The sequence below is a fragment of the Cryptotermes secundus genome, unplaced genomic scaffold (assembly GCF_002891405.2).
Source record: "Cryptotermes secundus unplaced genomic scaffold, Csec_1.0 scaffold2225, whole genome shotgun sequence".
NCBI lineage: Eukaryota > Metazoa > Arthropoda > Insecta > Blattodea > Kalotermitidae > Cryptotermes > Cryptotermes secundus.
In genome coordinates, this window is record NW_019739258.1 from 167574 (window position 1) to 188082 (window position 20509).

A 20509-nucleotide genomic window follows, 5' to 3' on the forward strand; every position below is an offset into this window, starting at 1 on the left:
AAGTTGCTGGCATCACTATGCTTAAATGCACATTTGTCACAGGCAGGCTCTCTGAATATTTTTGTACCATTTGGTATTATTAAATAATACTTACATAGGTTTAAATTGAAGATATTGTGAAATTTATTACATTTTAGATCTTTATTTTTAAGTATTTACCTTGCTTTCAAACTGAGAGAACTGCTTCCCTTTTAAAATTGGACTCATAGTCCCTGTACTTTTCTTTACTCAAAACTACTTGATGAATGTAGCCAATAGGTTTTGTAGGCTCCTACAAGATATATATTTTGCAAAGACAACAATAACGTGAATTTTGGAATGAGAATTGCTACATCTGCTACCTAATACCCTAAAAACTCATCTTCTGTCTTCAGATATCATCTCTCCCTCTGACATTATGGCCATGATGAAATGTGAAGCAGCCAAGATGGAGGAAGGCTTTACTTTATAACCCCTTTTAAGATGCTCCCAAATATGAATTTGTAACCTCATAGGAAACAACTGAACTACATATCTCCAGAATGCTGTAACTTTCAGACCTCCTGTATGTGCTCTAATACGATGTGCAGTCTGTCACCTACTGATTCTCCCAATGAATGTTAGATGAGTGTGACAAAGAGTTAATTCATTAAGCTTCATGCAAAGAACTCCATTTCATAATTTTGAAATACTAATATTTTTGTGGTTAGTCTACACAAGATGTGCATTTGAAACTCAAGAATTCATATTTTTATGCAATGTTTGTTAGAAATTCATCTTGAAAACTATATTACTTAAGTCCTTTTAGAGCTTAGAAGTATGTAGTGTTTCCAGATGCTGCAAGATTTCCATTTTTATTGGGGGCAGCAAAAGAAATCACCTTTGAAACTTGTAAAAAGTATTTTAATTGCTTTATAACGCTAATTTTGTTTACAGTGATTTTATACTGAAACATCATTTAAATATCATGCAAAAAATTTTATCCTTCTCTTACTCTCTGCATACACACAAGACTGAACGAAGACTTCAATGTTAAGGACAACTAAAATGTAACAAAAATCATGTGACAAAATGATGTACTTCTTTTCATCTGAAGCCAGAATGACTCTTGAAACACCATGGGACTATTCAACTCAGACAATGGATAATGTCTAAAGAAAATATTCCCACAACTGTAGTATACTGTTAAGGGAAGACATTAAAGATGGCTGGGAATATTAGAAATTGATATTTTTGTATGTGGAATGTGATGTTACGAGGGGACCAGGATTATTTGTCAAATCCTGTATCAGGGAGTTAATAATGATATAACATAAATCTCTGTCTAAAATATAACTTGGATTAAACAGGCATGTACCATTTTTCAGAAATAAATCTCTGATTCTAGGAAAAGAGGAGTCTAAACCAATATAAAATTTAAGATTACTGTCATATGGGATGTGACACCGTGTAGTCTGGTAAGTATTTACTAGTCACCTTGGCATCACATCCCAGAAGAAAGTATATTTGTAACAACTGCCATGAGAACTTCAAAACTCACAATGTAAAATTACCTCTATTAAATGGAAACTTGAAAATGGAAATGGAAGGTAAAAATATAAGTATTTAATAGAAAACAGTCAGCTTAGATACATGTTATTCTATGTTCATACTTCACTCTGCTCCATGCTTCCTGGAATTTATGATGAGAAAAATTTCTGTTGCAAGTGGAAAAGAATCAACCCAGACAGTCAACAAAATACAAGCAGAATACCTCAACCCTAGAAGTGCCAAGAATGAGCACCATAAAATTCATGAGGAATAAGAGGTACAAGAACTTCCTAAGACTTTCACATGTAGGGAAAATATTCCTGCCAACATTTCTTGACTATGTAATACAGATAAATTTCCAACAGATGTTGTCAAATATAGAAATTTGTTTAAAGGTTGAAATTTTTAACCCTTTGCACTTGTAAGGTTTATAGATTACTGGGAAAAGGAATAAAAAAATGTATACTGCTCAATAAGAGTGTAGCACATACAACACAAATTTTTGCTAATGTGAGACTTTACAACAAACTACTCCAACTGCACACTAACTAATGAGTTCTGACTTCAAGTCAAATTTGTAGCAGTGACCTGTGTTTGATACCAGAGATGACTTGTCAAAAATTCCCATCTATATAGTTTTATGATTCTTTATTACCACATACTCATTACTTCACACGTAACACACACATAACTGTACAATCCCCATAAACACTAATCAAACCTTAAAACAAGTATGTAAGTTGGCACTAACTTCGCAGACAAGTGGCAGTTGCTCGGTCAGTATAGTTCGCTTGCAGACTACACAGGCCATGGAATTTTGTTGTTTATGTATTTTTAAAGTCTATATACAATTATTGCTCTAAGCAGAACAGTGTCTGTCAGCCTGTTACTATGTCACCTCCATGGAAACCAAATGCAGTACTACTGTTAGCTCTGATAGGACCAGAAGACTGTGGCAATAAACAACAGCTTTGTCGGTTAGGAGGGCAGTGTTGGTCTTCTCCAAAATATGGTATACTTTTAGACTATTATTATTACATTTACTCTGTGAAGCTGTCTTCCCAGAACTTTTCAAGTTCACTGTGTGCATAATCAGCGAACTTGTGATTTCAGTCTCTGTCTCCAGGTCTGAAATGTCTCTAAGTAGGTCACTTGAAGCGTCATCTATGGCAATAATGATTTGAAATGGTAATCATCAACTTTTCTAGTTGAATTTTCAACAGGCATTTCACTAGTTATGTTTTAACTCCTAAACTGCATCACATGCACTCCCTTCAACAACACTTTATGACTGGTCACAGTGTTCATATAGAGAGCAGAAAATTATGAGGTTAATTCAAGGAGTTCTGCACCTCCACTTCCAACTTTTCAAGACTTCCCACACTGACACACTCAAAACTTGTTAACAAGTATTCTCTTAACATAGTGGTCATCTGGATTATACACCTGGTTGTGTAATCTGGTAGGTGGATACCAGCATCTTGAAGAAGCGTACTGTTGAAACGTCACCCATTTACAAGATTACGGTGTCATAACCCAGAAGACTATAATATGAACTTCCATTGTTATTAAAACCTCAAGTGTTATATCTTCTTCAGTTCCCCTGCCAATTCTCATTCCACAACTGCTCCACATTCATACTATAATCCTTGCTATATTGTCTCCATATTGACAGTGACATTAAAAAAAACATTGAAAAAACAAATTTCTTCTTTAATATTCTGTGATCCAGTAGCAAATGAAAGTCATTACAACAATCCCAATTCCAGAAAACCAAATCATTGCAAGATGTTGAGTTAGTACTCTGGCAAAAATGCTAATTTTATGGTGACCATATTTCACACACACAAAATGCACAACACTTCTTAGGAATATTGCACATTTCTTATTTCTTGTAAGATTTGAGGCTTTCACGGCGGTGACTATGAAGAAAGCAGTCTTCTGGGATTTGGCACCGTGTATATGTGGTGTTAACCGACGTTTCGGAGGAACGTATCGCCTCCATCTTCAGGTTAGAAGGATTTCTTATATTTTTCCCTCTACCCTGAACATGGAGGCGATACGTTCCTCCGAAACGTCGGTTAACACCACATATACACGGTGCCAAATCCCAGAAGACTGCTTTCTTCTTATTTCTTATTAAAAAAAAGTCAAATACTCATGTTATTATATCATGAAGCAAGAGATGTGAAGTGTATATATTATCTGAAGCCTTCATGTTGACAGTACACAGCGAAGTCTACTCAGGTAATCGGCTGTGTCACTGCAGAGTGACTGTCCAATGTTTCAGCAAATGTCTCCATCACTGGACTCATATTCATGAAGTGTTCAGTTCAGAGCTCACCTGAGACACAAACTATCATGGTTTTCCTAAGTCCTTTCAGGCAATTACCTCAATTAGGCTATAACTGTTTCCTTCCAAATCCTTTCCTATTTATCATTCATCTATCATTCTGTCAATTGACCTATATAATCAGGATACCGATAGCATCGTAAAGTACTAGTGTTTGGAGGAATGGTAGGAAACCATGTGTTCACATTTGATTTCCTTGATCACATCTAGGGCATCCTGTTGTGAGATGTAACATCCTTGTTCTAACTGCATTCATAGGAACGATGGGGGTTTTAGCTAGGACATCTTAGTTCCTATGTCTCATATAAACACTTGTGGATGTGGGAGTGGAGAGGACAATCATTATTCTTGTAAAGAAATATAGGATGTAAGCAGTGCCTTTTTTCTTGAAAGAAAAGGTACCAATAAACGTGTGTTTTTGTTCTTTGAACTTTTGAATTAATTTACCAAGTTTCATTAAAAAATATTCAATACATCATTTAGAAAGTGACAGCATTGAATACCATCACATCATCAGGGAAAAAAGCACCGCGTCTAAGAAAGAAAAATCAAAGGAAATACTTCTGGGAACAATGTTACTGTAAAGACGGCAAAGATGCAAAAGTAAATGCATGCATGCACTCATGCAGACAAACATAAACAACCAGAGTCAATGCAAGTTTTAAATCCAACAACTAACAATTTATATACTTTCATCTTCTATGTACATAATCTCATTTTACAAAGATGTAATTAAAGCTACTCACTCTCATTCTCGTAACACAAAATTTGGGGTTGAAAGACTGTTTATGACAAATAGGAACATGTCAACAAAGAAATTCACTCAGAAATTGGCAACATGAAACAATATACGATGTCTGCAAAATACCGACAAAAATACTCAACTACAGATGCTGGACAGAGATTTTAAAGAATATTAATAAAACTGCTAAATCTTACTGTTTAACATCTGATCACTGGNTAAGTTATGTATTTATGGGCAACATCTTTTTGAAAGTGTAATGTTATCTAGTAGAAGCTGACATGTTTCAGAGGAGTGTACTACCATCCTCAGGGTCAAACAGTAAGCCCTACAAGCATGCACCTCTTTTTGCTCCTTGCTTAAATCTTCAATCCGGAAGATGGATACAGCACTTTCTTCCACAACATGAGCAATGTTCTACAGACAACACGGCATCAAATTTCTGAAGACAGTACCTTCTTAGTCACTGTCATCAGAATCTGAAATCTTGCATGAAGATTACTGCCTCCTGGGATATATCACCATAGTTTCATGCATAGTTACCGAAGTTTTGACAGAACCCACTGCCTACAACATCAAGGTAGAAGAGTGTTACCCTGAAAATGGATGTAGTAAGTTCTGCCATAATGTTGATAACTAACTACCAGACTGTCTGGTGTCACAGTCTAGAAGACACTAATCTTCCATGAACACAGTGCACAAAATGAGTTACTAAGGTAAATTACTTCTAAATATTAAATTCACCAAAAAATACGGTAATACCAGATTAAAATAATATAAATTAACAATTTATTTATGATATAAAATCAACACCAGTCACTGCCATAAGAACCTCAAATAGAACACCACATCAACTTCAATGTACTTTTCAAAATGTAAATTTATAACCGCTTTCATTAAAAAAAAATAATCTTCAAATTTAACTGGACACAACAGCAGGCAAAATCTATTGGTACATCTTCCCTTCTTTTTACACTTTATTTAGACATATGTTAAATATACAATTTCTTATCTTTATCATCCCTCTAAATAAATGCATGTTTCACAATAGTAACACAACTACATACAAATTTAACATCTCTTAAAAACAAAATATATACAATATCTATGTACACTCTAAAGAACTTTTCCTACAAAAAAAAATAAACTTTCAGTTATGACCCCCTGAAGAATCTAAAGACTAAAGTTGCCAATAATGACTGGTATAAAATATCACACATCAGGGTAACATTAATTTATAAACATAACTGGCAGTTACCGTATTTCTCAGCACTTTGTTTCTTCAAAATGTGAGTACTAAAGTAAACATAATCCATACACAAAGGAACATGTGGTAAATGATAAATCACAGAAACATGTGACATACCTAAATTGCTAACTTTTCAAAGTAAGTATGCAGCAAATCTTATCCTTAAGAAATTCCTGTCCTTCCTTCTTATAACTGTCTCTACACTTTTTTCATGTTACAAATTTATATAAAAAAATATGTTAGATTGTTCCTTCATCAACAGTGCAGTGCTGTACAGTGCAGAAATTAACACTTTAGCAAATTAATTGTTAGAATTTTCGTTATTATTCAAAATATGTATGAGAGGATAAATATAATACAGAAACCATTTTTTAATTTGAAATCATTCTGAAATAAATTTCAAGCTTTCTTAATCTGAATATCAATGCATGACAAACTTTTTCATACTTGTATGACAGATGTAAATAAGTGGTTAAGGTAAATACTAAATTAGTATCATAAATGGGGTTCTAAACTTACAGTAATTAACTATCACAATTTTACAAAGTCTTCAGATACAGTTTTATAAAAAAATAAAGTTAACGATTCAAAGATCTGATCAATGAAAAATATACTTAACCCACGATGACATCAAGTTTCATATATGAAAGAATATACCACATTTTTCAGCATGTATGAAGAAATATACTTCAAACAGAACAAGAATATTCCTTGCTCTTTAACTGATGATACAAAATAACCAACGACAGAATAACCTGAAGCAATTTTTGTGTAAAATAAATACACAGTTATAAATAAATGAAATCCACTTAGGTAATCTTAGGTAATATGTTCCAAGTTAAACTCACCAATCTGGAAGTTGTTTTTGACTCATTAATCACGTAAAAAATGGGAAGCGAGCATCAAATACAAACCATAACACACACATATACATGTTTGCCCAGCTAAGCCTCATTCTTTCGGCCATGCACCAACCAATAATAGAAGGGGTTACACAGCTGAGGAGAGGTCACCCACATCTCTTCTTATTTCCAAGTCTGTTAGTTAATGATACTCTTGGCATCAGTGAGATACTCATGTCTTTGTATAACCTTTACTGTGTAACTTCACCTCAAAATACAGTATGCACCAAAAAAGCAGTACTGAAACTCGCGCATCTCAAACATGCATGTGCATCTGTCGACGGGGCATAGCTCCAGCCGCACGTGTTCCTAGTAGTGAAAAGGAAGTTGTGTTGGGCAGTTGCTGTTGGAAATGGGTCTCTCGACGGAGGAAAATGTATTCATAGTTGAGCATTATTTCCACTTGTATGGAAGTGGTAGCCAGACAACTCGCTTCCTTGGTTTCGAGCGGCCAGATGTTACCGTCCAGAAACCGCTACACAGTACACGTGTGACGCTATGGTGTGCAGTCAACACACGGTACATTAGGCCCCTACTTCATTGAGGATGAGGAAGGCAATGCTCTTACCGTCACCCAAGAACGCTACAGGTACATGGTGATCGGACTGTTTCTTCAGGATCTGAGAAGGTTCTGTCATGCAAGGGGCCTTCACATGAATAGACAGTGGTATCAACAGGACGTCTTTTCATTTCAGTACCATACATTTTGGCGCATACTGTATATGCCAGTCACTGGCTAGCTTATTATCAAAAGAAAGAGGCTCTGACAGCCAAATGTATATATACCAGGCCACGTTATCCAATGGCCCAAAGTTGGATGCTGACCAGGGCCCCTGATTTTAGGTGCCCTCGCCACATGGGCACAAGTAAAATGTGCTTAAAAACTTTTTTTAACCATTTCAAAATATCTGAAGGATATATATATATGGATATTTTAGTCTGCATTATACATAGTATGTCTCCAACAATTACACCAGATATTAATTGCATAAAATGTTAATTGCCATGTTTTGAAAAATAATTTTAATACAAGTTATTTTTACAATGTGAGTTTTAAATCTTCATCTTTTTGACTCTGTTAATGCAAAAACATTTGCACTGATGTTAAATTAGAGTGTCTTTCCTTTTCAAAAGAAAAGTTAAAGAGAGGGGACCTTGAAAATCATTCTCTGTTTAGGGCCCACCATTGCCTGCATATATTTGCATGTATATCTTATGATGGAGGCAAATATAATTTGCAGAAATTTGGAGATTTACTCTACAATAATGCAAGTGAGTTGGTCAAGAGAAGTTCATTACTGTTAGTCACTGCAAGAGATTCAAGTTCATTCCAGTTCAGCTTAAGACAAAGTTCTAATCCAAAACTTATGCCAAGAAAATGTTGAAAAACACGGTAATGCAACCATACAAACATTATAAGCATGGATACATAAATACTTTGGTAACATGATGAATGTCATGCAGTCCAATGTAATCCTACTGGCCTGAGCAAGCATCTCGGAAGGACATAACATAGTATATCATGCAAGAGTCAGACAACTCGACAGACACAACATTCCCAACATTTAACATATTTCAAACACATAAAATAACTTAAATACATCAAACAAAATGAGTACGCTGGGGTACATACAACTACTACCGGACATCTCAATTGCATAACTAATAACTATATGTTGATCTAACGACTTCAATATATACAAAGCAATAATTTAATACATAAAATATTTCAATAAAAATAATAATATTGTAACAAACTATACTGTTAAATATCATCTCTATCAGGAATTATAATCTGTAAAGTAATCACATCTTTTGAGATAAGGTGGGCATGATTACCTTACATCATTCTACTCGCATTTCTCTGATGTGCAGAGAATTTAAAAACTGTGGAATGGAGAACCAACACATTTACATAAACTCGCTCTATAAATACACTCTTAAAATTGGAGATATTTCAAGGGAAGTATGAAAGTCCAAACTTATGTACATTTTATCAAACTTCAAAGCATGTTCTAAGCAACCACAAGCTCTACAATTATGAAATTTACTTAAAACATATTTTAGTAACAAAAATATTCTGGAAATATGTATATTATGTTCCTAAAAATTGTCATTTAGGGAAAAAAAATTTAAAACGTGTTTTATGCTCTCTCAGAAACAAAATAAAAAAATGTCAACCAATAAAATGTTCCTTTACAGAAAAAAGTATTAAAAATCTGTATACGTATTTCCCTGGGCTTAATTTATTAAGCACCATGCCATGTGTTGGGAATCGTGGACTCAGCAATAACGCATCCCTTCCCCGTGGTGACGTAACAGCACACGAGCTGCTACTGCTGCTGCTGCTAAGGGCAACAGGCCAGTAAACATTTCCCTGCTGTGACATAACAGTAGATGTGCTGCGGAGACGACGTTTCACAGTTGTCCGACACACATATATATATATATATATATCGACTGTGGCAGCTGAGCAGACAGAAGCTGAGGACTGACAGAAGAGAGTGGAGGCCGAAAGAAGCCAGTGGTTAGCCAGCATGAAGAGATGGACAGTTCTACAGTCTAGTGAGAGTTGTTAACCCAAAAGAGCGACTGTGAAACTACTTGTTCAACATTCTGTGTTATAGTTACGTTGAATTGTAGTTACAGCGTTGAGTAATAAAGTGACAATAGAAGAATACGCCCCTTGAGGTCTTGTTTCACAATGCCATGGAGATATATGAGGGAGTGGAGGTACAGCTCCGCCATTTTTGACCTCAGCACTAGATGGAGGTGAGCAGCCAACTTTATATCACATCTCTTTACCTCCAGGGTAACATCCCCAAATACCTATTGCTAGAAGGCTGGGTGGGCCCTGCAGCTGGTTTGCACATCACAAAGAAGAGAAAAACCTCTTGCTTGTGCCAGGAATCAAACTCCAATTCATTAGTCATCCAGCCTGTAGCCCAGTCATTATACCAGTTCTTCAACTGCATGTGTTTCAGATATGATGACAGTATAGGTTATGGTTGCTTAGAAAAATGCATTTAAATTTCATTAACACTACAAAGAAAGGGCTTACAAACCCCCTCCCCAAAATTATTCTATTCTGGAAACAATAAATACATTTTACTTATGTAGCAATAGACATAAAACAGAAATCACATTGATGTAAAAAAATACTGCTTGTATAAAGGCTGTCCTTCATTAGACATCTACAGGAACCGTTTTTTACTAGTAACCCTGAGAAAGACACCGACAGCAAACTCCCGAGTCAAAATGTCTCATACTGTATTTCTCTAACCTGACCTGGTGCTGACATGTCTTGCTAACACACATAGTCCAACAGCTTTAATTTATAAGGTCTAAGAAAAGTTATCTGCAAAGAAAAGAAGAAAAACAAATCAATATATTTCTCAGACACAACAACACATATACACTAGATGTTCAAGACAGAGAGATGCATCACTTGAGCAAGTTATATTTTCCATTTGTTTTGTCAGTACTCAGACAAAATTGGCAATTTATGTTACATGCAAATTAGGACGTGCCATAGCTCAATCAGTTAGTCGCTGGCTTCCCACTGCGGCGGCCTGGGTTCGATCCCAAGTCTGGTCAAGTGGAATTTTTGGTGGACATAGTGGCACTGGGATGGGTTTTCTCCAAGTACTTCAGTTTCCCCTGCCAGTCTTCATTCCACCAAATTCTCTTTCATCATAATCACTCAGGACAGGCTACAATAGGCCAATCAGTGCCTGCCGTGCCGAGTGGACCCACTTGGACTCCACCCCTCAGTAAGCGAAAAAAAAAAATACATGCAAATTTGTTCCTGTGCTTAATTAACATCAGGAATGCACAGCTGCAAGCATTCATATCCTTATCACTAGATGGAGATATGCATCAGTTTCATCTGGAAGGTTTAAAATTTCTTACACTAATGTGGATTATTGAAATTCACTAAATATGGGTGAAAAAATATTTTATTTATATTGGGCACCTGCAGGGATGAACCTAAAAAAGGAAAAGTTGACTCTGTGGTTAATTAATTGAGCTCTACGTCATGAAGATGTATGGGGGAGTGGAGGTATAGCTCTGATATTCTTGACCTTGGCACTAGATTGAGGTGAGTGGTCAGCTTCATGCCCCAGGGCATAAAGGCAAAGTTATCCCTATGCTTAATTAATTACGTACTATGCAATGTAGATGTATTGGGGGAGTGGATACGCGTTATCTTGACCTCGGCACTAGTTGGAAGTGAGTGGTCAGCTTCACACCCCTGCTGCTTTACCCCCTGGGTAACAGATCCTGTTACCCGCTGTATAAGAGGCTGGGAGTGCTCCAGAACCACTCTTGACACTGGAGAAGAGGATAATCATGCCCCTCCTGTGAACTGAACCCCAGCTGTCCAGCCCACAGCTATACTGACTGAGCTATCCAGGCTCACATGACCAACAAGGAGTTCATTAAATGCAGGATTTTGCTAAATGTGAGATTTTGCTTTAAGAGAAAACTGCTGACACTAAACTGTTTGACTAGGGCCGCGCCACAGCTCAAACGGTTAGTTGCTGGCTCCCCACCACAGCGGCCCGAGTTCGATCCCGGGTCTGGTCAAGTGGGATTTGTGGTGGACAAAATGGCGCTGGGGCAGGTTTTCTCCAAGCACTTCAGTTTCCCCTGCCAATCTTTGTTCCACCAACTGCTCCACAATCACACTCGCCTATCATCTGGGGCTTGTACAACAGGCCAGAAGTGGCCACAGTACAAGGGACTTAGTCCCACCCACTAGCAATAAAAAAAAAACTGACTAATGAGAATTTCTTCTTCCAAACTCCAAATGATCACTAAAATGAAACTGGATTAATGGTGTCAGCATGAACCCTCTGGCACCTTCCACGGGAGTTTCAAGTTTACTCTACAGCTAAAAAAAAAAAACTCTTATATATGAGTATAAATTTCTTAACTTCCATCCTCGCTGCCATCAGAACCCATAATCTTGCATACTTACTATGCTGAAAAATTCTCAAAGTTACTTACCTCACCCTATAAATCCTGCAGCAAATGTGGCAACCAGTGCCAGGATTCCTGTGAGAACTTGTCCTACTGACGACAAAGGAGCTGATGATGCTATGTTAATTCTGGACTCTGACTGGTAGTTTGGTTTATATTCTGGTTCAAAGAATCTGTCACGAACTGTGAGTCGGTCTCCATACTTGTCTAGCAGTTCCATTATTACACCATTTGTCCAGCCAAACCCTTCCTGGGTTTCATATTCTCCACCACCTCCATAGCCACCAGGAATTGTTGCATCATACTGGAACGGTTACCGCAATAAGTGTGAAGTTTTCATCATCAGAGCGATTAAGCTGGCTGTCATAACCTTGTGTCACCTGCTACTGGGAACTCTCACTGCAGTCCTACTGTAAAAGCTACATTATTTTCCACCAAAAGCTTCTTACACAGCACATCATGTTTTCAGTGGGCAATTACATCAAAGAAATTCTGTGTGTTTGAAATCTCTGGATAATTTTGATTTGCATCGTGTGTTGAACATAGAATCAAATAACTTTCTAACAATGACATAATGATCTAGGCCACTATCTGAGGGTAACAAATCCTCAAAGATGTTTTCGATAGCATATACATGACCAGAAAACTATATTCAAATACTGTAAATATATTACAATGTTATACAAACATCGCCTGATTTACATGACAGTTAAATTCCTGATAATGGTCACGTAATTTGAAATTCCACATTCATTTTCATTAATCATCGGCCTTATGACTTTTAATTTCCATTGTAAAATACACAATTCAATTAACTTTAATATCATTTATTTTAACTCATTTCTTTTACATAAATAACTTCATAATTTTTTTTTGGCCACTACAATATCAAATTAAAGAAAATTCATGAACTAATGGGAAATATGTGAAAGTCAAATTTACTTAAGCTAGGGCACAGTCGCAACCTAATTTCCCCTATAAGAAGCAAAGAAGGGGGAGCAGATATATTACAAGCACTCAACATAAATCAAAACGCCATGCTAGGCATCATATTCAATAACCCTCGACTGATTAATAAACTATGGCTACCCATCCGCTCATAAGAAATATTTGCCAAACAAAATAAACCAGACAAGCGCAAACCATGTGCAATTATTATGCGGTTAGTTGCTGGCTTCCCACCGCAGTGGACCAGGTTCGATCCCAGGTCTGGTCAAGTGGGATTTCTGGTTGATAAAGTGATGCTGGGGATGGTTTTCTCTGAGTACTTCGGTTTCCCTTGCCAATCTTCATTCCACCAAATTCTCCATCATCATAATCACCCAGGGCAGGCTACAATAGGCCAATCAGTGCCTGCCGTGCCGAGTGGACCCAGTCGGACTCCACCCCCCACTAAGCGAATTTTAATTTTTTTTTTTAAGTTAGGGGACATCTGCACTTCTACATAAATATATTTATATAATTTTCCTTTTAGAAATATTTAACAAATAAAGAATGAGGCACGGTATGAACAATATGACAATGTCTGCTTGACCACTGATACGCATGCTGTGAGACACAAGACAACTGTTGTCATAACACGAAAAGATGAATTGCAAACAAACAAGGACTGCAGTATCATTAATTTTTTTTTACATAATAATTATTTTCAATAACATAAATTAAAAAATACTGCCTTATATTACATGCTAAACATATGAAAGTTTTTTGGTAAAGCTAAAATTTCTAATCTTTTCAATTACAGAAAAAGTACACCTGATCTTCATAGCAGGAATGTGTTTGCCTTTAATCTTCACCTTCTGTAAACAGATTTTAAATCTCAGAACAGTATGGGACTGGTAGCAAAACCTTAACTCAGGGGTAACGGTACTGAAAAAATATAGAGCCAGTTGGACTACACATATATGTGCCAATATAATAATGAAATGCAAGACAAGCAAAGGTTAATAATGTTGACTGTGTATTCCTCACACAATATGCAAGAAAATAATGCATAAAGTGATGACTGTGTTATGTCCACACATCTGGCCAGATATCCATGATGCAACTTAATATTTGACAAAATCTGTCAAATCATTACTGGATGGACTCTATTCTGATATGAACATTATGTCATTTTACTCTCCTACAACTGAGAGAGAATAGCAACTTGGCAGACATACTTCTGCAATGGCAGAAACATTCACACAAGTACTGATATGCAGTAACCATTAGTAAAGCCAGTGGCCATATGGAATATGACAGTAATAGGAACTGTGGTTAAGAGCAGTAACTATACCAATGATGGAAAACAAAGTAACCAGTGTAGAGAGTTTTAGGGCTTCAGGAAATTTACATACAATCAAGTACAAATTCCTGGTCTAGAAAACCGAGATTAATGGCTGCGGGAATCTGTTGTGCTGACCACATGACACTCTCTATTCGCAAAAGCTGGCACTAACTTCACTGACAAGTGGCGGTTGCTCGGTCAGTATAGTTTGCTTGTGGACTAAAGCCACAAAGTTTTTTCTTTCAAATGAAAATTCAGAATGCCAAGGTGCAAAATATATGTGAACAGCAGTGCATATTGCATCTTTCCAACCTTGTTATTCAAGTATAAACTTTTCTTCTGAATGACAAAAATCAAGGTTTAAAGTCTCAGAAAGGTCATCCTGATCTGGGGCCGCACCATAGCTCAAGCAGTTAGTCGCTGGCTTCCCACCGCAGCAGCCCGGGTTCGATGCCGGGTTTGGTCAAGTGGGATTTGTGGTGGATAAAGTGGCACTGGGGCAGGTTTCATCCGAGCACTTCGGTTTACCCTGCCAATCTTCATTCCACCAAATGCTCCACATTCACCCTCACCTATCATCTGGGGCTGGTGCAATAGGCCAGAAGTGGCCGTAGTACGAGGGACTTAGACCCACCCCACTAGCACTAAAAAAAAAGGTCATCCTGATGCTTATTTAAGCATCAGACCATGAAGACATCCCATACACCTTCATGGCATAGTGCTTCATTAGTTAAGCACAGGTACAACTTTATCTCTTGCCATTAAGACATAAAGTGGAGTGGAGGTATAGCTCCATGGATTTTAACTTAAACACTAGATAGAGATAAGTGCCATTGGATACGAGAATGGATGGGAGGGAAAGCAGAAAAATCTCTTGCCCCCAACAGGAATTGAACCCAGATTCTTTGGTCATCCAGCCTATAGCCTAGTCACTATACCAGATATAATCATGATACACTTACCTTTTCGTACATAGCACCAGATTCGTTGAACGCTTTGTAGTTGGATCGTACCCATCTTTCTGACATCTCAAATGCTAATCGCTTTGCCCACTCATCGTCTGTGTTATCCAGACCCATAATCATGATATACTGAAGTGGGGGCCATGCATTTGGGTAATCCCACTGCTCACCAGAATGCTCTAGTGTTGTTGGAATTCCACCGAGATTCCCCATTATCTGTGTCTTCTGTAAATATTTCATTACCTTCCCAATTTGAGTTTCTTTTTCTTTGTAGCACCCAGTCCATAATGGTGCAACATTTGTAGGATAGAAATAATCACGTTTAATCTCATTCATTGTGTCATAATCTAACCAGGCACCAACTTCATCATGCCATAACACTGCGGTAACAGCTTCTAACCACTCTTCTGCAATGCCTCTGTATTTCTCAGATTTTTGTGGCATATCCAGGTCTTTATAAAATTCTACAAGAAGCTTTGCATTCCAGTAGAGTATAGAGTTCAAATCCACCGGAATAATATAACGAGTTTTAAGATCAATAAGAGTTCCTGAAATAAAGAACAAGATCAAAAACAATATGAAAAACAATGATTACATAGACATACCATCACGTCAATTCATTTCCAATTCTGTCAATCAAAAATTCAGTCTTAATGGGATATGCTAAAACTCTACTGATAAGTAGGACTTGCGGTTCTCACAGCAGTGGTCATGAATAGTTCTACTTTCTGGGTTGACGTTGGTTCACTTTCAATGGATTACATGGCATAATATCACACGAGACATAACTCTTTAATGACATGAAATCTCCTGGAATACTCCCTTAATGTGGCCTGTCTGTATGTACTCATAACCTGAAGAGTTTTGCCAGATGGGGCAAAAGGTCCTGGTAGGATCACCCATGTTATACATGTGAAAGAATGGGAGGCAGATTAAAGGTGGAACATGGTCCTGCAAACTGAGGATTTGATGTGAGGCTAACATCAGAAAACAATGAATGTTTAAAAAAACAAGCAGTGGGCGCCATATGAACAGCTTAAGGAAATGAGTAGGCAAAATGAGTTATATCACACAATGACAAATTTTCTCAGCATTATCCATTACACTAATTTCTATTTGAAATGACATTTCGGAGACTGGGATCTTGTCTCTGTCCTTAGGTTAAAAAAAAAAACCTACTCTGTTGGGCCCAATCAATAAAGCAGCTCGCATATTCTGACACCACATTTTTTTAAGGTCCACTTTTATACTATCATCCCATCTATGTCTATGTCTCCCAAGTTGTCTCTTCCCTTCAGAATTTTTTAACAAAATTTTATATGCATATTTATTCTCCCTTATCTATGCCAAATGTCCTGCCACCATACCCTTCTTGATGCACTCAGCCCTGTAATAATCAGCGATGAGTAAAGTTAAAGCTATCCCTGCAAGAGGCTGTAGAGGCCCATAGGGTTGTGAGACATCAAAGCTCCCACATTTTCTCACAGATAGCGGTAAGACTGTCAGCCTTATGCACTGGCCACCTTTTACCCTCCAGGAAGATTCCTGGTACTCGTTTCTGTTAGAAGCTGAGTCGACACCAGGATCATAGTGCAGCTGGAAAAATTAGGTCAGTTGAAAAGAATCCAGTGACCTCATCAGGAATCGAACCCACAACCTTCTGGTTTGTAGCATAGTGCCTCAACCAACTATGCTACTGCATGCCCCCTAATTAGTGATGAGTACAAATTATAAATTTAGTATTATTAGATTTCTGGGTTCTATCTGTCATCTTGCATTCCAAACTGTTCTGTGAGACCTGCTACCTTCATTTACAGGTTAGAAAATGGAGCAGTAAGTTCTTTGAGAATGTTGGTAACTTTCTAACACTGTGTTATGTCCTTGAAGATGGAAATCTTCAGATTCATTGCTTTGGAGGAATCCCCTACATCGTAGTATCCTCACTCCCGCAAGTTCTCTCCATCCTGAGCCATACAATCCATTCCATTCCACCCTCAAAAAGGTGGCAGCAGGGTCATTCAAAACATTTATAACAATCTACCATATTACACAATGCTGCATCCCAGAAGACACTAATTTCAATGTTAACATAGCATAAAAATAAGGATTAACAGACGAACACTCACCTTTGTTTGTGGCATTTTGAATGAACCAACGACTTGAGAAATCCCAACCCGATTCTGCTGCGGCTTTCAACTCAGAATAGTATGCCTCTTTCTCATCATCAGTATGAAATGCTTCTGCAGCAGACGATACATCTTCCCTGAAAATTAACATTGGCTTACTGTACTTCATTAAAACAAGGCTGGGTGATCTTAGTTCTGTCTTCTCAGTCTGTTATTAATGTTCACAACAGACACTGGAAGTACAGAAGACCTGCGCCTATCCAGGGTGAAGGGCAAATTAATTTCCCCAGACAAGAAAGAACATACAACTGAGGAACTTTTTGAATTGAAACACTGCTAGAAATAGGATTAAAACAATAAGATTTTATAATTAAGCCATGTATTATGATGACAAGAGTGACATTATGCGGCCTATTGCAGATGTGCATGTTTTATATTTTGTACATAAATGATTGTTACTGTCAAATGGATGTACAGTCAGATTTACATTGTATGATCAATTATTTTATTATAGTGTTACCTTGCATAGTGTGTGTGGTACATTATATGTGGCCTGTCATAGACGCATATATTATTATTATTATTATTAGAGGGGGTGGGTTTCCCCATGCACTTAGACCAGTTATTGGTCCATTGTGCGTACCCCTTTAATTTCTACTGTTGCCATACCCTACCGGTACTGGTGCGTGCTATCAGCCCTGTTCGACCAACGAGGTCGGCCGTCGGTATCTGGTATTTCCCCCATCTACCAGAGGCACTGGAAACTACTTGGGCAGGAAATTGTTGCCTAATTTTGCTCGGAGGTCTCCTAGAGACATGAGGATCTTTTACGTGCCGTAAATCTACGACATAGGACCCACGGCTTAAAGTCCCTCCCGGAGGATTTGTTCCCTGAATTTTTCCGCCCTTAAAAATTACACAACCTCCGCCGGGTTTGAACCCGCGTACCTTGAGTCATGAGGTGGGAACGTTACCCCTAGACTACAGAGGCCGCTTAGAGCATATGTATGTTTTGTCGGATTTCTACTGTATGATTAAAAATCTTATTATTATTTTGTTATCTAGTATAAATAATGATGGATTCCATATCTATATACATAGATCTCTGGAAGACGCATTAAATATGAATATGAACTTGTGAATTTGAACCCATAACACGGAAAAGACATACATTTATAAGAGTATTTTACTTAAACACTGCAGGTAGAAATATGAGTGTGCTATTTCTATACCTTAAAAACAAAAATGAAACTAAGCAAGCCTTCCCCAGTTTCCCAGTACATATTCAAGGGAAAAATAAAACTCCCTTAATTTTTGTACCGGTTCCTTTTAGAAAATAAATTTCACGCTAAGTTTATCTTTTAACACTGGGAACACGAGTCAATTTTCTACATTAAGGCCCTGAGCAATCTGTCCCCAAGTTAAATGGGAGTTTACTGTATTGTTTAAGCACCAAGAAGGCTAGTAAACATTTCAAATTCCAATAATGGTATCTTCAATGATGTTACATTAGGTTATGTTAGTTAGTTATGTTATTTTAGATAATGTTTAACTGGGCTGGTTTAATTTAATTAATTCTGACACTGGTTCCTCCACGGACATTCCAGTTGGTGGGGGTTTAGTTCACTTCACATCAATTATTTTCAATTGCTATTAATTCTTTCTATCCTTGGTTTATTTAATGACACTTTTAAGATATGGCCTACATAGCATCATATGATAGGATTAGTCAATAATGAACTTGTGAGGATGTGGAAGAAAAGGTCACAATACTGTGCAGGACACTATCCCAATATATACTTAGAGGTACATAACAAAGCTAACAAAAGCTACAGTCAGAGTAGTTGATCTATGAACTGAGATTTGAATGCCAGGTCTGTCTGAATATGAAGCCAATCACTCAACTGTGATGTTTTGTTACATTCATTTTTAAAATATGGTGGACCATCTGTTCTACCATTATTTAAGGTGTCCTTACCAGTATGATTCTGGTCTTGGTCCAGATGAAGCATCCTTATATCTTGCCAGTGTATACCGTTTCCCATCTTTCTCAACTGATATTGTGTGGTTTGTCATCCAGTATTCAAATTCCTTCTCCAAGATATCAATGTTTTCTTTCAAAAATGTCATGTCATGTGTTGCATCTATGTAACTCTTCACCATGGGTATAAGCATTGGTGGTTGTGACCGCTTTGAATAGTAAATCCTTCCTCCATTTGGAATACAGCCATAGTTCTCAACAATAGAGAAGAAATTTCCCAGCATTCCCTTCACTGTTGTGTACATCTCTGAGAGTAGGAGGCCACGTACGATCCAATATGAATCCCAGTAATAAAACTCCCGGAATCGCCCACCGGGAACGATTACAGGATGTGGTACATAAATAATGGAATAGAGTTCAGGATTTTCTTTCACACTGGCTTTCATTTTCCTGCCCAGAACTTTCCATAAGTCATTTAGCTTTTCACCCCATTCACGAAAATCAGAGTCAACAATGTTTTTCAAAAACTTCGGATGCTTAATCCAGTCAGATGGATCCCAATTTTCAAATTCACTACCAGCAGGTTCAAACTTCTCATTAAGAAATTCTTCAAGCTGTTCAGAAGTCGGATCTGATGCAGTTCTATTCATCAGTTCTCGAAAACTTTCTAATGTTTCATTCGAGGGCTGCTTCATTTTCATGTCTACGAACGTTTTTGAGTCATGATAAATTCTTTTCATTTGAACGGTATGAAGAAGATCACCATAGCAGTAGATATTACTGAAAATAAATTAAAAGCACATATTAAAAATTAAATAAAAAAGAAGCCTTGCAACATAACCTCAACAGCACATAACAAACACCACAGAAGTCATTTTCCACATCATAAAAAATCTTTTTGAGAGGAAAGAAATATTTGCCAAATTTATGGGTACTGGGTACTGGGCTTAGGCCACACATTTCAACAGAGGGTATTACTATTGATTTATTTAAAAAAAAAAATTGAATGGGTTCTTTTCACTGCAAGCCACTGACCTAACATTACAGAAGGGTCCAGAAGAGAGCTGACAAAGAACATCCATTTGAAATAATGATGCACTTAACAAGGAAACCGAATTCCCATCCAAAATTCAAAACACATGCAATTCATTTAAAAGAATGAAGATTAACTGATGTCCCAAATTGCTTGAAGGTCTGGGCTATCAATTTAAATTCTAAAGGTGGGTGCGAAATTATATAAGTACTCTTCTTGAAGCTGTGATTCGGGGGGGGGGGGATACAATGGCAGAGATTGATGCCTGGGAGGGATTTGATGTACCAACTTCCAATTTGAGCATTCAATGTCATTGGTAGAAAGGGAGGAAGCAAATGATTAACTTGCAGAACTATAACAGTGGGTGCCAGTAGGGATGTCCAAATTGTTGCAGGTA

The 20509-nt window shown here is 37.3% G+C and overlaps 1 protein-coding gene across 2 annotated transcripts in view; it reads right to left on the reverse strand.

Annotated features, from left to right (window-relative positions):
• LOC111871930 (trehalase) overlaps positions 1–20509 on the reverse strand; it is a 108979-nt gene that overhangs the window by 10656 nt on the left and 77814 nt on the right. Inside the window, exons 2-6 of one of the 2 annotated variants that reach the window (XM_023865343.2) lie at positions 19077–19859; positions 17099–17235; positions 14973–15520; positions 11769–12045; positions 7404–10113 (exon numbers count right to left, since the gene is read on the reverse strand). In XM_023865343.2, coding sequence (XP_023721111.1) covers positions 11770–12045; positions 14973–15520; positions 17099–17235; positions 19077–19859 — 1744 coding nt within the window. In that variant the 3' untranslated portion in view covers positions 7404–10113; position 11769. Of the gene's footprint in view, positions 1–7403; positions 10114–11768; positions 12046–14972; positions 15521–17098; positions 17236–19076; positions 19860–20509 lie in introns of those variants that run through there. The other variant, XM_023865342.2, reaches the window with a different exon arrangement.